Here is a 15,239-nt window from a genome sequence, read left to right on the forward strand (position 1 = left end):
CGCAAGTGTTTGTATTGCAAATTACTGATTGCCAATCGATTGGGCGGGGAACATAGAGCAAACAAGAGATTGGAGAGGAAATTATCAAACGTGAGCATTCAAGAGTGTACCTACTACCAATACATATACATAGCATACATATATTTATTTTAAATAAATTATTTCGAGAATTCAAGACAAGTGTATTTTAAACAACTGGCTGCCGGTTGCCTTAACAACCATAACAAAGGTTGCCATGCGTCTCCCTTAGAGAATCAAGAATGTGGACTGTGCTCAAAAATAACAAAACACTTAAAACACAAACGGAGAATATATCCACATATTTGTAAAAATTAAAATTCTCCTTTAAATTTGATTGACTAAAACGATGCACAGAAATCATTATAATAATGTGCAACTCGATGGCTTGGCCACAAACCTGATGCGGCAAATGCCAGAGTCGAGTCTTCATCAGAAAGATGCCGGTGGGAATGAGCAGCAGTTGCCAATGTGGCCCAGCGAGCGAATTCCTCCTGGTGGCAGCGGCGCCTTTCATGCCCCCAAAGTGGAGTACAGTAAGGAAACGGCCGATCTGCTCAAGTGTAAGTAAGAAAGATACTCCTAAACATGTGTCTTAGCTTCTTTTTTGTGGGGTCAATTTACAGTGCTGATGAAAGAGTCCAAAATGTCGATGATGGTGCGTAAGCAAATCGATGAAAGCCTGCGCAATGGCGAACCATTGCCATTGCCCAAGCCACCCCGTCCCAATACCAACAATGATCTGGATAAGGAGACTCAGGCCATTCTTGAGCGTGCTCGCAATGCCAAGCGCAAAAACCTGCGACAAATTGAGGCAAGCGGCGCATATGAGAAGAGCTACTTTCGCCCTAAGCCAGACAATCGCATGGTGGGCGATAAGGCCAAGGCACGTCTGCAATTCACCATGGCTGGTATTGATTTGCCGGATCCAGCTGTGAAGCCATTGCGACGTCCCCGAGAGGATCGACTGGTTACCGAGGCTGATATCATAAATGAACGTGAGTCATCAAATGTGTTGTCCACACGACCAGTTATCAATTTTCATTTTATTACAGTGCTTGATCAAATTAATGAGCGTGCTGATTGGCTGGCTGAAATGGAGGCTCTGGGACAAGGCAAGAAATATGCCGAAATACATGATCAGATATCGGAGCGTCTGCATCGCATTCGCACACTAGAGACGAAGATGAAGATGAAAGCGCAGGGTGGCTATCGTTTTGTGGACTAGCATGAAGTCCATGAATAAAATGTGTTTAATGTTAAGCGACAGAATTAATGTTATCAAAAATAAATTCCACAAATTGTTGCAACGAGTATTCAAATTCAAAGCGAAATAGAAAATATTATAGCACACTTTTAGGCACTGTAAATGAATATGTTTAAATTTTAAAGCATACTTTTAGGAAATGTAAATTATTGTGTTCGGCTGGTTGACTTTTATAATTTTAGCACTTTATTTAACTTATTCACTTGACATATACATATATAATCAATTCGTTTCAATTTTGACTTAATCTGGCAGACAATCAATGAATACATACAAAAATGCATACAGCATATTAACAATTCGACAAAGCCCAACGCAAAGCACTCACGAGTATTCATCACACTCTAAATCTTTTCTTGTTGTTTCTGATTATTCTCATGGAGTTTTGGCAAAACGAGCAAAAATACTACAATAGTTGACAAAATTCATATGGATTTGTTTAAGTAATCGAATAAATTAGTGGATTATATTTATATATGTGTATATACGTATATAGATAATACGGCTAGAGAATATCATCTGTCCTATGCTCTATGTGGTTTTTGTGTGTTGTGTATATATAATATATACTATATGCAACTGTAATGCTCCACTCAAAAATAGATATATTTTTGTGCTACAACTGTACAAGGATGTCTGCTCAACAGGATGGCATGTGACAGCGAAATTCGCCAGCAGCTTCAGCGAAACGATTTCGTATCAAATAACCACTGATGACTTCGGCAACCTCGTGTGGACGGTCCTCGTGTACGGCATGGCCACAGCGGGCTAAGACTTGCATTTGGAAGCGGCCCTGCATTTGACCAACGGTAAGGGTGCGATCAAGTCCATCGATGCTGGCTAGCAACAACTGTTTGGGCAATCGCAAATTCAGGAACTTGTCGCTGAGACCCGAGAACCAGCCGACCCAATACTTTTCTGATTTGGCAAGATCTATACGCCAAGTGTAACTAAAATCAGAAAATATTAATTATGTATTTCAAACGAAGAAGTTTAAAACTTACTTTTTGGCCGCATCCGTAGCTGCCTTGGTGGTAATGGGTTTCTTGAAATCCGTGCTTTCGGCGCCATCCTCGCCGGGATTACCAACCTCTTCGTCCTCGGAAATACTAAACGCATTGGGAAACATACTAGTGTGATGCGCCTCTTCGAGCACTTCATCTGGCAAGGGAAGATCATTCGTTGCGAGTTGATTCGTTGTGCAGCTGTTGAGATACGATAATTCATAGCAATGAGAAGTTGCTTCTATAGCAAATGACATCATCTTCACTTACTTGATTATCTGCCCTGGCATTGAGACTTTGGCACTGTCCACATTACGGACTTGACCGCTGCGTATGCACCATTCGATGGCATTTGGTATACTCTGAAAATACTTTGGACGCGAGCGCAAAAAGCTCTGCATGCTGGCCAAAGCTTCCATGGCCGTGCCCTCGACAACATCGATGACTGTGATGCCGATCAGACTCGGCACCAAAGCCATATGGGCGAAGTGCACAGCAATTGCCCCGCCCATTGAATGGCCAACCACATATATTTGTGGCACTTCCTCGGGATACAGTTTCGCCACCAAATCACCAATGTCCCTGGCAACAATGAATAAACGAAACATAGAAAACGAAGAAAGCTTGAGCACACACACACACTTGTAAATATTCAACAGGCAAGTACACTTACTTTGACAAAGTGTCGGCCGACAAGTCGTCCTCGTCATCCACTTTGCTGTCGCCGTGTCCCCGAAGGTCAACGCACAGGCACTGGCAGTGTATCATGCTCGTCACCTCCGACTGCATAACAACAACAACAACGTAGCGTGTGTAATCAAATTAGAGAATGCATTGCATATTATCAAGTATACATACACAGAAGTGCGCCCAGGTAAGCGCCGAATATCCCCCTCCATGTAACAAAAGTAAGACAGGGCCCGGTTTCTCGGGCTTTTTGGTGCGATAAACGCGAAATTTGCGTTGCCCATCCACGATTACATCTTCCTTTTCGGCAAAGAATTCGTTCCACATGCATGGCTTGTAATCCCGTATTCGTGACTTCTTAAAGGAGTCGCTGCAAGGCGAGTGATGTTATGTATCAATTAAATATTTGTATGTGTCTCTCTATCTCATCTCTCCCACCGCCCACATAAATAATATTCAAAATAATACTTACGCTCTACCAATGCGACCACCCGGAATTGTGGGTGGCAACTTGGATTTAAGCATTGTACGTTGTAAACTGGACATTTCGTACGATTGTCTGCGCAAAAATTGCGGAAAATAAGCGTTCTATTTCGAATATTTCAAATGAAAATTTGTTTTCTTGTTTCGTTTTCGTTGCTCTTCTGTGCTGGCCAGCGTGACCGCAATTTCCATTTCAAAACGTACTATTTTATCACGAGTGAGATGCCAAATGTGGTATATTTAACTATAAATTTTATATAATATAATATAATAAATTTTATTTATAGTGATGATTTTTCAAAATTTTTGGCTCGCTTTTGAATTTTGCTTTAACTTAAGATTATTTTATAAATATCAATATTCAAAACAGTAAAAATATTATTCATTAAAGTATTTAAAGGAATATTGTATTTAAGATTGCTCCTAATTTTGACTTTGTGTATATCTTTAACAATCGTTACTAGTTCGTCTGTGATAAAAGAAATTCTTTAGATGCATAACTAATTAAAAACCTGTTTTACAAAGCGCATTAACAATCGTTGGCAAAGAAAGTGACTATTTGTTGCATGGCCAGAAGCTTGGGCATGACCTACTTGGGGACTTGATACTGATAAGCAGCATGTAAAGTAAACAAAACACTAGTGGCTGTCGCGTCTTTAAAGTCGCAATTTCGCTTCCCTTGGTATCAGACTAAACAAAAGCGGAACTGAACGCGCATTGCTGTTTAGTTGCCTGTTGGAAGTCGTCGCGTTCACATCCCGTATCAACATATAAAAAGTCTCATTGACCGCTTTGATAACGTAACAGCCTCGTTGACACTTTTATAATTTAGAAGAAAACGTTGATAAAAAGTATATGGTGCGTATAGCACTAGATAGTGTCATTGAACTGTAAACAAATGAAAAACAAGCAAGTACATTAGATGAATAACTACAACACTTGAACAAACCGCCATTAGAACTTTATTTATCTTAAGTCTGGCAACGCCCACAAGTCAGTTGTTATCGACGGCTTTCTTTCTCTCCCTCACTGGCGCTCTCTTCAATTAATTCTTTCAGTATTCGCCGGCGCAGTAGGCAAAAGCCGAAAGTTCGTGCACTTTGTAGCTATTGTTTCAATTAAATTAATTGCAATTTGCATCAATTCCACATAAAGTGCAACTGTAAAACATTTCCCAAACCGATAACAATCATATTAGTCAATCGTTGCTTATTTTAATGGCATCAATGACTTTGTGATAAGGTGAGAGCTGATAACGCAAAACTGCACACCTCTCTACGTATGTCACACGTATGTATGTGTGTATGTAGTATGCACAGTATGTAAGGAAGTGTGTGTTTTTATTTGTTTACGTACTCGTTTTTAATAGCGGGTATTATTGTTATTTCGGCTTAACCGAGCTCTGATGACACGTTAGCACAACACATTATTAAGTGCAATTTTTCACATTGGATTACAGCAGTGCAAAATGGCGACAAGTGACGAAAACAATTCCAGCCTGGGCGATGAGCACGTCGCAGTGCAGAAGCTGCAGCCACAGGCAAACTTCTATGAGCGCCTAATAAAGCTGGGCGCCTTCTACAAGGAACAATTCAGCAAAGAGCCGGACTTCTATGTGCGGGTGCCTGGTCGGTGAGTCCGCACAGCAATATATAATTATAATTAATTGCATATTATATTGATTTGCTTGCAGGGTGAATATCATTGGTGAGCATGTCGACTATTGCGGTTACTCGGTGCTGCCCATGGCGGTGGAGCAGAGCATCATCTTGGCTGTTGGTAGCGACCCGAAAAACGATCAACTGCAGCTGCGTCCGCTAGACGAGGGCAAGTTTCAGGTCTTCGATAGCGATCTCAACACCCTTGAGTAGGTTATTTCTGTCCAATACGTTTTACGACATTGTACTAACTTTATTTTATCTATTAGTATTAAGCTGCCCAAGACTGGCGGCCCAGCTTGGTACAATTACTACTTGTGCGGCATCAAGGGTATACAGGAGCAGCTGGGCAAGAAGTGGCGCCCCATTGGCATGCAGGTGGCACTCAGCGGCAATGTGCCCCTCGCTGCAGGTCTCTCCAGCTCTAGTGCGCTAGTCAGCGCAGCTGTGCTGGCCACAGCCCATGTGCAGAGCATGCATCTGGATCGCAAGCTGTTGGCCTCGATATCGGCAAGTTGCGAACAGTATATTGGCACGCACAGCGGCGGCATGGATCAGGCTATTGCCTATCTGGCCAAGCAGGGCTGTGCCCAGCACATTGAATTCCATCCGAAACTTAAGGGCACACCGGTCACATTACCAGCGGGCAGCTTGTGGTGGCCAATAGTCTGGTGCAGAAGAAGAAGGCCGCATCCTCGGACTACAACGAGCGCGTGGTCGAGTGCCGGCTGGCCACTCGTTGGCTGGCCAAGTCACAGAAGTTGCCCAATTGGCAGGAATTCATACGATTCATTGATCTCGAAGAAGAGTGCAATTTGGACAATGCTGCGTATGCGAAATTAATTGAGAAGCAATTGACTAAGCTGCTTTATACACGCGAAGACATCTGCGAGGCTTTAGGAATCACGGAGCAACAGCTGGAAATGGATTTCTTAACGCCCAGCACACAGCATATGCAGCAGTTCAAGCTGCGACAACGCGCACTGCATGTCATTCAGGGTGAGATTGAAATAAGCTTTTAAAACAGTAGTTATAAGGTAGAAGGACGTAATAACTAATGAATGGAAAGAAGAAGGCATTGCGGCCCATATTTCGTATCTCTCACTCTTACCATAAGCTGTTAGCGCTATACAATTTGGCGAATTCAATCAATGCAGTTTAAGTTTGTTGAATTGCAAGCGTAATCGTAAGTCTGGGGACGATCATTTTAGACACATTCTGATTAACGTTGTAGATGCATGTTTTTCGATATCGATTGAATATCAAACCTCTCTCAATATATATTGACAAACTATACAGAAGGTGTTTCCTAGTTGTCTGTTTTGTTTCGATTCATTTATTCCCATTTTTTTTCCAGAATCTGGTCGTGTAGTAAAATTCCGTCAGATTTGCGAGCAGTTGCAGCGTCGTCCCAGCAAACAAGACGTTGAGCAACTGGGCAAACTCATGCAACAGTCGCATCACAGCCTCCGCGAGCTCTACGAATGCTCCCATCCCGATCTTGAGCGACTGGTGGCTCTCTCTGTCAAGCAAGGCGTCAGCGCACGTGTCACTGGAGCTGGGTAAATATTCATTTGCTTCAAAAAAATGGTCTTTTATTACATATATTGTTTTGGCTTGCAGCTGGGGGGGCTGCATTGTGGCCATGTGCGACTCGGTCAACGCTGCTGCGGATTATGTCAAGGTGTTGAAGCGTGAGTACTACGCTCAGTTGCCGACGCATCTTTTGGAGCGCTATCAGCCCAATGATTTCAATGAAGTCGTCTTTGCAACTGTGCCCAGCAATGGCGCTGAACTTTTTGTACAATAATCAAGACACAATTTGTAAGCAATTTGTATATAAACTTAGTAAACCAAAAGTACTTCCTTATCAATGATGTTTGTGTGCATCTGAGCAAGTGACAATCCAGCCATTAACAAACAGTTTTGATACGTTTTAGATTTATTAACATACTATAAACTAGAATACAACAAGGCACTTGGTGAATGAAAGATATCTGCGGATCTTCGGTTCTATCGACGACTCAGAAAGCCCGCGTTCTTAAAGATCTTGTAGACCTGGTCGCGTGGAATCCTTTCGGCCTCGCGGTGCACTACGGCCATCTCTTTGCGCGTCAAGAGCGATTCCTTGGCCAAATTGGCTGCAATCACGGGATCGTTGTAGAAGCGTGCGCTCTTAGAAAGTTCTGCGGGCAATTCGGATTCCCATTGGGCATTCTGGACGACTGAAGGATGCGCATCGGCTGTGGCATATCCTACATATTGGGATTCCGGCACATACGAAGGCTTCGACGAGGACAAGCTAAGAGCCTGATGATAGAAGAACTGGGCGTGTGCCAGAGTTAGGCAGCTAAGGAACAGGAAACTTAGGCGGGTGGACAACATGATCACTGCAAGAGAGGACAAGAAGTTGGAGTTTGCAATTGCAGTTGCAGTGCAGTTGGCAAAGCATTCTATTTTTGGAAACCTAATAAATGATAGGCCTGATTTATGGGGCGCTGGTCAGTTGGCAGTTTTCTAATCTACAAGCTGCAAACTGTCAGTTACGTGCGTCATAAATTATTTACGGAAAAATCAATTATCGCCAGCATGTGGAGCAAGTGGAGCCTAGACTAGACACCGCCGAAGTTGCGGTTGCACCACATTGTTGCTGCTGTTGCTACTGCAGCAACTGTTGCAAGCTGCAACTATTGCTGCGTTTATCCATGAACTTTTTGCAATAGCCTTTTTTGCTGGCTGATAACACTTTAGACTGTTTGCATTGATCTCAATTGCAGCTGTCTTTGCTGTAATTGTTGTGTCATGCCGTGTGCTCCACTTTGCACTGATTTAATTCACACATTCACATAGTCACACACACAATTGGCTTGCTAAACAATATATTACAAGCTTGTCTCTGGCATTAAGCCAAAGTCAAGGTTGCCCACCACTCGAATGATTCTTTTTTATCGCATAACATCGCCCACAATTTGTTTGTTTTTGTTGTATTGTAAACTTGGCTCACATCAAATGCTTGGATGCTGCAACAGCTGGCTGAGTTGAAACTGAAACTGTAACTGAATCTAGAATAGCGAGTTGTCGTACTTTTATGTGTTTGGCGTTGAATGCCACAAGAACGAGTTTCACTCACAACATTGAGACACTCGAAGCACTCAAAAAACACAAAAAAATAAAACGAATTCGCTCAAAAGTTGTCGCCAAATGCGAGCGAATTATTTTGTTTTTATTATATTAATTATGGATAAAAGAGCAGAGCTATATGTGTAGCTCGAAGCCGTACTCCTATCTGACCTAGGCCTAGGCAAAAGTGTTCAGCATTTGCAATTAAAGGCAATGAGTTTTTCAGTTGTCTACAGTTTCTCATGCTCTACTAAATGCCCGCCAAAAAAGGTCGCAAGTTTGCCGGGGCGCAGGCGCTGTTAGCTCAATTATTACGCACACACACCTCCGACAAGCAACAACAACAACAACAACAACAACAACAAAAATCTGCTTAGAATCCAAATCCCAAGCAACGCTTTCGGCTTTTGAAAGTCTCGATTGACCCTGAAAACTTAATGCTCAACTCGATGTCTCAATCTTTGTCTCAGTCTCCATCTATGTTACGTGGCGAGCTGCACATGTTTGACCCTAATTTGTTGTGGTTGCTTTTAGTTGGGGGTTATTCAACCGCCTGATCTCAGCTGATGCGGAAGCTTTGCGCCAGGGTGGATAACTTCGAGTCTCAGTCTTGATCACCCTTCCTCGCCTTGAACTTTGCCGTGTAGGCGGTGCTCAGGTGCGTGGCGTGGTATTTACATTGTTTTGGATTCGGATCTTGATTTCATTTTCTTGGGAGTGGTACCATTTGTACAAATTTGTCTTTATTTATTGCCCGCGTCGAATTTGATATTTAATTAATAGACATTTTGTAGTTGCATATTAAACAGGCCAATGGTTAACGCTGCATTGTTTCGCACACACAAAGATAAACTGTCAGCTCGATCTCTGAACTTTATGAGCGCGATTTGAACAAGATGCAAGATTTAATAGCAAATAAAACTATTTTAGATAAAATTAAATGAATTTACTGCATTTGTACAACTAAGTAATCATTATTAATTAATGCTAGAAATACTTTAGCTTTTAACTAAAAACATCTCATAGATTTAATAAGTTAATAACGTATATAAAAAGATAATAAAATGGCTAAATAAGTTAATCATCAAGTTTAAATAACTTAGTGAAGTTAGAAAGATATACGCTCTTTTAAATGTTTTATTAATGCTAATAAAAGTGCTCAATTTAATTGCTGTAATTTACATGAATTACTTTATCTATTTAGTAAGCCAAGTTTTACTTCCCTTACGCAGTTATTTTTGGCAGATACAGTCAGTTGTATTTATGGACAGCCTTCAGAGTGCATTTAATGTTGTATTTATTCAAACTCGACATACACACACACACACACTCTTTGCACACACAGAGACACATTTAGACTAGAGCGAGAGCGAGCTCAAACGCACTCAACTGGACGCAGTTGTGGTGGTGGACGCCAAGGACGCCTTATGCAATTTCAAATTCAAGAGCACGCAATTTGTGGTGCAATGCTAACGACTTTGTCCGTACATATGTGTGAACATGCGGCGTATGAGCAATATCACATCCGCTTTGCCAGTGTCGATGTTAAGCATACGCACCATGTGCCGCTCTCACCGAACGGGGTGAAAGTGCGCAGTGCACTGACTGCCTTGAACAACGATATTAGCACGGAGAACAGGAGAGAGACAGCGAGAGAGAGACACGTTGGCCTCCATTAGACATTGCCGGCTTTCAATTGCAGCGTGCAATTAGCACAGTGAGAGGGCATAGTGAGAGAGTGAGAGCGTCATGCTCGCTCTCCGTTGCACTTGCTGTCGATGTGTGAGTGCATTCGCATTCGCATTCGCTTTGGCAAATCGAGCTGTCGTTCTGCCTCAGTTGTCGTTGTGCAGCGCGTCGCGAGGTTTGTCTGTCGGTGAAGCATTCGCAACAAAATGCAACAACAACAAAATTAAAATTAACACTTTTATTTTGCAATTCGGTGCAAAATCAATCGCAGCATAAGCACAAAATATTATACAATAATAATAATAATACTTGCGCGCTGTGCCCAATTCAAGATATCTGGCGCAATGTCGCAAAAATGCAGTCAGGGCACAAACTGATTTATTGTTTGTGGTCACCGCAACAGCAACTTCAATCAATCTTCAGTTGGCCAGCGAAGCGCAATGGCCACAACGACTGCACAAAGGACAACAGCAGCAGGAGGACTGACCAATGGCGCCATCCTTCAGAAGCTGGCCGGCATCAATCCGTATGAGGAGGACATTGAACATTTGCGGCAACTGCTGAGTGTACGCAATGTGGTGACCTTTGACATTGGACGCATCGCATGCAGCGCGGGCAGCAGCAGCGGCGACAATTACATGTCCTTGGTGAAGCGAGTGACAATTTACGATGTGGCTGCTGCTGGCAGCGAGGCAGATGGCGCCAACGATGGCGAAATGATGTGTAAGTGACAAAGTGACAAGAGCAGAGCAGTCACATACAGTTAAAAACGCAAGTTGTGTTTGTTCAGTTTATTGATTGCATTGTTGTTAGCGTCGAGTGACCTTGTAACACGCATTCTAAATGCAATACACTCACATGTAGATATAGGCGACGTATACGTAATATACATTTGCTAAAGGTCAACACGCACACTCGCCCACTCACATACACTACTGCAACGCAGCAACTGAGCGGCTCTCTCACAAACACACACCACCACCAACACACAAACAGTAGCGAGAAAACAATTTCATTCATAAATTCTACTACAGCGCGTAAACAAAAACCAGCTGTTCGAACTGCACAACGGAGCGCGCTGCTCTCTTGTCTCTCTCTCTCTCTCTCTCTTCCGACTCTCGTTTTTCTGTTTTGTTTTTGATGCCGCATTTGAATTTAGTCTCGCATTAGGCGGAGAGCAAAAAGACTAATACGGAATATGCAGTGTCAATCGAAAACGTATTCAAAGGTAGCAATAAATTAAGAAGCTGCCTGCCCTTACAACATGTCTTCTGTTAAAAGTCCTACGCAGATCAAATTGATTAGGGTCACGCCTTTACATTAACTATAAACAAATTATACATACTTAGCTGGCGCATTCCCTGGCAGCTGGTCGGTCATCATCAAGCGACAGATTGCGAGTCTCTCGCGTCGACAGCTGTATCGCTGCGAAGAGGCATTTACCAATGAGATTCAGATGTACCAGCATGTGGTGCCGCTGCTCTGCCGCTACAGCCGTCAGCCCATGTTTCCGCAGTGTCACCTCGCCGACAAGAACGACGGAAGCTCCAGTGGCGAGGCCATCATTGTGTTGCAGGATCTGAAGGCGCTGGGATTTCGCATGCAGAATCGCCTGGCCGGACTGGAGCTACGACAATGTTTATTGGTCATGAAGGTGGGTTTTTGGTATCCGATTTTGCCAAGTAGCCATATGACTACCTCTACGCTTCTAGAAACTGGCGCAATTGCATGCAGCTTCGATAGCTGCTCAGCAGCTGGAGGCGGCTCAATTTGCCCAGAAGTGCGCACAGATGAAGGAGATTGTATACTGTCCCGAGGCAGCGGACTTTTACTCGCGCATCTTGGACACATCAGTGCAACAGGCGCTGGACAGTCTGAATGGCTCCAACACGGATGGGCAACTATCGGTGGCCATTCGCCTCATTGAGCAACTGCAACCGACGCTCTTTGCCCAGCTGCAGCATAGCATCAATGCGGCAGCAGCCACTCCATTTAGTGTGATCTGTCATGGTGACTTATGGCTCAACAATTTGATGTTTCGTGCACAAACCGAAGAGGTCATCTTCTTTGATCTGCAGGCCATGAGACGCAGCTCACCGGTCTTCGATATACTGCATTTCATCTACACTAGCACACGCCGACAACTCCGTGACATCCACACGGATACCTTGCTGGCTGCCTATGCAGAGGCGTTGCACATGGAGCTTGCTCACCAGCTGCGCCAGACGCCGTCTGCCAAGCAACTGCCGGAATTGTACGAAGTCTTTTCGCTGCAGCGACTTAGCGAGGAGTATGTGCGTCATGTGCACTATGGACTGGCCATCTCCATGTGGATACTCCCGGCGGTGACGTTCGATGCAAACAATATACCCGATTTAGATGAGATCAGTGAACAGAATCTAACAGGCAAGGAGATTAACTGTACCCAGAAGTTGACGCCAGAGTATCATGTGCGCATCAGGGAATTGGCGCTGGAGTTCTACGAGCATGGCTATCTGGGATAAAATGATGTAGTATTTGTATTTATATAACCATAGCACATAAGTTTGTTTGCTTGTTAATAAATTTAAGTAATAACTGATTCCGTAAGTTACCCTGTAAGCAGCACAACTTCATTAATTTCGCATAGCTATTGCAGCACTTGTGGCTTCCTTTATTACCAATAATTCCTCACTATTGTAACTTAAACAGAATTTTGTTATCAAATGTTTATGGTATTTTGTTTCTTTTGTGGTGTTTGTTGGGTTGATGGTAATTATACTAACAAAAAGCCGGAGTCTAAAAGCAAAAACAAATTAGAAAACGCTTCAAATTGAACGTTTTTTTTCATATAAAAGCAACATCAACATGGAATTTCAATAGAGTGGGGCTCATAGTTTTGATCATGTAAGCGTAGCTTGAAATCTTTCACTTGTTACCGCCACCGCCCCAACCAAGAAAGCCCTTGACAAAGCCTGTAATCGATGCACCCTTTTTGTCGGGCGACTCCAGTTTATCCTCTAGCGATGGTAACTCCACGTAGTTCATGGCCAGATCGAAGAACAACGGTTTGCAGGGTATCGGTTCCATGTCAGGCGTCAGCTTGAACACATTGGGCGCCCGAGTGTGCAGCGATTGGTCCTCCTTGTATTGCGAAAGGCGCTCGTACAGTGGTTTCGTTGTTTTCTGCGATTTGGTGGACACACCACCTGCATCCTCACTATTGTCATCCTCCAGCACGCTATAAGCATGCGCCGAGAACTTGCTGCCATCGATGGTAGACACCATTTTCTTGAGCTCCGCTTGCAACTGGAATTCGGCACATGCGTGGCCCTTGAGCGATTCATTCGCATAGTTAGAGGCGCGTTCGTAAAGCGCCACAGCCTCCTTCCACTTCTTCATGTCGATAAGCGTGAGTGCAATGTAATAGCAGCGGAAGGCCTTGAATGTTAGCGCCAAATTAGCTACTTCACTCTGATATTGCGCATCCTCTTCCATGCCTGTGATTTGCTGCATTTCCGTTACGTTCTGCAGTATTATCTCATAGAGACGAGCCAGATCCTGGGGACGCACTCGCTTGCCATCGCCCTGAGCTTGCGTAGTTTGTTGCTGTTGATTGGGATCATCAAAGTTCAGCTTGGCCTGAATGCAAAAATGTTAGCAATTAGCTGAGCTTACAGTCAGTCGAATAAAGGGCGACTTACCTGGTCCACCAAACACAAGTTGCGCTGCAACGTTCGGCTGTGCCGAATATAACTCAAATATGCCAGCAAATATTGCACGCCAGACACCGTCTGTCCTGTGGTCAGAGAGCGTAGCTTGGGATCCTGTTTGATCTCGTCCCGCACTGCTTGAATGGCATCTTTGCAGTCCATCAATATGCGTTCGATCAGCTCAATCTTGGCATCCAATTTAGCGGTCTTGGCCAGCGATTTGTCGAGCTCCTGAGTGCTAAGCAGAAACAGACGCACCTTCTCAGGCCGTACGGTGACCTTACGACCACGCCAATCAATCGTCTGCAGTCCCTCGCTGCTCTCCGTCTTCGTTTGGCTGACCAGCACATCCAGGTTCTCCAAAACTCCCTGTGCGCGCAATTCGAGTATCTCATCGATCTTGCCGCCACTAGCGCCGCCACTAATATTGTAGGCGCAATAGCGTAAATTCGGTGTAAACTCGTTCACCTTGGCGCGATATAGCTCCTGATCATCCTCGGGCAGTGCCTTGGCCAGGTTCTCGTAGACAACTTGGGCGCGTTTCAAATGCTCACCGGCAGAATCCCACAACTGCAGCTCAAAGTGCAGAGTACCATGCATCCAGGCCACGTAGGCCTCGCACTCCAGCTTGGTGCGTGCATCAAACACCTCAGTCTAACAAATGGAAATAATTTATATATTAACAGCAACAATGCGTACAAAGCTCAATTGGACCTATGACTTCTACTTACATTACACAGCTCCTGCAGCTGTAGAGCATAGAAGCAAGCGCGCCGCAGCTTGTTGATCAAGTGAAAGCGCTTTCGCAGCTCAGTGTTCGCCTCCTGTTTCAGTTGCATGGCATAGGCCCAAGCACGTTCTGCACTGATCAGCGGTATGTGAATGTAACGCTCGTCTGCCTTTTTGCCGGTGAGATGGGCCAACGTAACATCGCGACGCTTGAAGTGACGCTTATCGCCTTGGGGATACTTCAATGCCTTGCGCAGGCGGCGAATACGGCGTGTGCAGTAGCCACGATAGCGTTGATAATCACCATGTCGCAGACCATGTTGTTGCTGGGCATCCTTTATCATGTGGAGAACTGCAATAACAGTGAAAGTTCAATTCAATTTGCATATGCAGCAATTTCTATATTTTTAAGGTTAGTTGTCAGTGCAGCTCCCCCTTTGGTTGGTCAACGAGAGGGAGGGAAGCGGGTGCTCACACGCACTTACTTTCGATGGTGAAGATTTTCGTGGGTTCTGTTACGGCAGTGCCGCTGTCAGTTTTCTCCACATTTTCACCACTATTCGGCTCCTCAACGACCATAATGTTTGCTATACCAGGTGCTTGCAGACGTTCAAATCGAGAGATTTATTAAACAATATACACGGATGCACGACGGTCGTCGTCGGGGAATCGTCGCCAAACGTAAACGTCATCATTGTTTTCGATTTACAAATCAAACTATCGATACTTATCAACAACTATACGATATCGGAAATGATATTAGCTGTCAAATCACTCAAATCGAAACAAATGTGCTTATTACAATTTTTTAAAAAATATTTAAATATTTGCATGAAAACTTAGTTTAAATTGGGTACGTTTTTTAACTTTTTTATAAATGTTTACTTTTAGG

At 43.8% G+C, this 15,239-nt stretch overlaps 6 protein-coding genes across 6 annotated transcripts; 3 read left to right on the top strand and 3 right to left on the bottom strand.

Moving 5' to 3' along the window:
* Window positions 1-270: 270 nt before the first annotated feature.
* Window positions 271-1,339, top strand: LOC117571933 (UPF0193 protein EVG1 homolog). Its single transcript, XM_034254422.2, has 3 exons — window positions 271-581; window positions 645-1,016; window positions 1,074-1,339. The coding sequence occupies exons 1-3, from the start codon at window positions 368-370 to the stop codon at window positions 1,244-1,246; spliced, it is 759 nt and encodes a 252-aa protein (XP_034110313.1). The 5' UTR covers window positions 271-367; the 3' UTR covers window positions 1,247-1,339.
* Window positions 1,340-1,448: 109 nt separating this feature from the next.
* Window positions 1,449-3,637, bottom strand: LOC117570718 (protein phosphatase methylesterase 1). Its single transcript, XM_034252529.2, has 6 exons — window positions 3,449-3,637; window positions 3,148-3,346; window positions 2,963-3,072; window positions 2,560-2,871; window positions 2,290-2,490; window positions 1,449-2,235 (listed from the first exon to the last, which is right to left on the bottom strand). The coding sequence occupies exons 1-6, from the start codon at window positions 3,520-3,522 to the stop codon at window positions 1,926-1,928; spliced, it is 1,206 nt and encodes a 401-aa protein (XP_034108420.1). The 5' UTR covers window positions 3,523-3,637; the 3' UTR covers window positions 1,449-1,925.
* A 1,088-nt stretch (window positions 3,638-4,725) lies between these two features.
* On the top strand, window positions 4,726-6,983 carry LOC117569636 (N-acetylgalactosamine kinase). The gene is given in 7 exon segments (XM_052005310.1): window positions 4,726-4,749; window positions 4,919-5,091; window positions 5,153-5,326; window positions 5,387-5,763; window positions 5,766-6,116; window positions 6,475-6,679; window positions 6,741-6,983. Coding segments are annotated over 7 exon segments (1,476 nt in total). The 5' UTR covers window positions 4,726-4,740; the 3' UTR covers window positions 6,928-6,983.
* A 121-nt stretch (window positions 6,984-7,104) lies between these two features.
* On the bottom strand, window positions 7,105-8,185 carry LOC117569637 (uncharacterized). The gene is made up of 2 exons (XM_034250876.2): window positions 8,122-8,185; window positions 7,105-7,507 (listed from the first exon to the last, which is right to left on the bottom strand). Exon 2 carries the CDS (start codon window positions 7,500-7,502, stop codon window positions 7,131-7,133), a length of 372 nt encoding a protein of 123 aa, XP_034106767.1. The 5' UTR covers window positions 7,503-7,507; window positions 8,122-8,185; the 3' UTR covers window positions 7,105-7,130.
* Window positions 8,186-10,066: 1,881 nt separating this feature from the next.
* Window positions 10,067-12,608, top strand: LOC117572550 (uncharacterized). The gene is made up of 3 exons (XM_034255422.2): window positions 10,067-10,649; window positions 11,276-11,580; window positions 11,639-12,608. The coding sequence occupies exons 1-3, from the start codon at window positions 10,367-10,369 to the stop codon at window positions 12,428-12,430; spliced, it is 1,380 nt and encodes a 459-aa protein (XP_034111313.1). The 5' UTR covers window positions 10,067-10,366; the 3' UTR covers window positions 12,431-12,608.
* LOC117572548 (signal recognition particle subunit SRP68) lies at window positions 12,546-15,041 on the bottom strand. The gene is made up of 4 exons (XM_034255419.2): window positions 14,833-15,041; window positions 14,350-14,699; window positions 13,610-14,272; window positions 12,546-13,547 (listed from the first exon to the last, which is right to left on the bottom strand). The coding sequence occupies exons 1-4, from the start codon at window positions 14,924-14,926 to the stop codon at window positions 12,834-12,836; spliced, it is 1,821 nt and encodes a 606-aa protein (XP_034111310.1). The 5' UTR covers window positions 14,927-15,041; the 3' UTR covers window positions 12,546-12,833.
* Window positions 15,042-15,239: the final 198 nt, after the last annotated feature.

This window comes from Drosophila albomicans, chromosome 3 (genome assembly GCF_009650485.2).
Source record: "Drosophila albomicans strain 15112-1751.03 chromosome 3, ASM965048v2, whole genome shotgun sequence".
NCBI classification, from domain to species: Eukaryota; Metazoa; Arthropoda; class Insecta; order Diptera; family Drosophilidae; genus Drosophila; species Drosophila albomicans.

What these genes read in the sequence shown, in the direction of transcription:
- LOC117569637 (XM_034250876.2), bottom strand. Translation starts at nt 7,502, where the DNA reads ATGTTGTCCACCCGCCTAAGTTTCCTGTTCCTTAGCTGCCTAACTCTG.
- LOC117571933 (XM_034254422.2), top strand. Translation starts at nt 368, where the DNA reads ATGCACAGAAATCATTATAATAATGTGCAACTCGATGGCTTGGCCACA. An exon ending in AACGGCCGATCTGCTCAAGT is followed by an intron (nt 582 to 644) that starts GTAAGTAAGAAA and finishes GTCAATTTACAG; the next exon opens with TGCTGATGAAAGAGTCCAAA. An exon ending in GGCTGATATCATAAATGAAC is followed by an intron (nt 1,017 to 1,073) that starts GTGAGTCATCAA and finishes ATTTTATTACAG; the next exon opens with TGCTTGATCAAATTAATGAG.
- LOC117570718 (XM_034252529.2), bottom strand. Translation starts at nt 3,522, where the DNA reads ATGTCCAGTTTACAACGTACAATGCTTAAATCCAAGTTGCCACCCACA. An exon ending in GGTGGTCGCATTGGTAGAGC is followed by an intron (nt 3,347 to 3,448) that starts GTAAGTATTATT and finishes CTCGCCTTGCAG; the next exon opens with CGACTCCTTTAAGAAGTCAC. An exon ending in GCTACGGATGCGGCCAAAAA is followed by an intron (nt 2,236 to 2,289) that starts GTAAGTTTTAAA and finishes TTCTGATTTTAG; the next exon opens with TTACACTTGGCGTATAGATC.
- LOC117572550 (XM_034255422.2), top strand. Translation starts at nt 10,367, where the DNA reads ATGGCCACAACGACTGCACAAAGGACAACAGCAGCAGGAGGACTGACC. An exon ending in CAACGATGGCGAAATGATGT is followed by an intron (nt 10,650 to 11,275) that starts GTAAGTGACAAA and finishes ATACATACTTAG; the next exon opens with CTGGCGCATTCCCTGGCAGC. An exon ending in AATGTTTATTGGTCATGAAG is followed by an intron (nt 11,581 to 11,638) that starts GTGGGTTTTTGG and finishes CTACGCTTCTAG; the next exon opens with AAACTGGCGCAATTGCATGC.
- LOC117572548 (XM_034255419.2), bottom strand. Translation starts at nt 14,926, where the DNA reads ATGGTCGTTGAGGAGCCGAATAGTGGTGAAAATGTGGAGAAAACTGAC. An exon ending in GAAAATCTTCACCATCGAAA is followed by an intron (nt 14,700 to 14,832) that starts GTAAGTGCGTGT and finishes CTGTTATTGCAG; the next exon opens with TTCTCCACATGATAAAGGAT. An exon ending in AGCTGCAGGAGCTGTGTAAT is followed by an intron (nt 14,273 to 14,349) that starts GTAAGTAGAAGT and finishes TCCATTTGTTAG; the next exon opens with ACTGAGGTGTTTGATGCACG.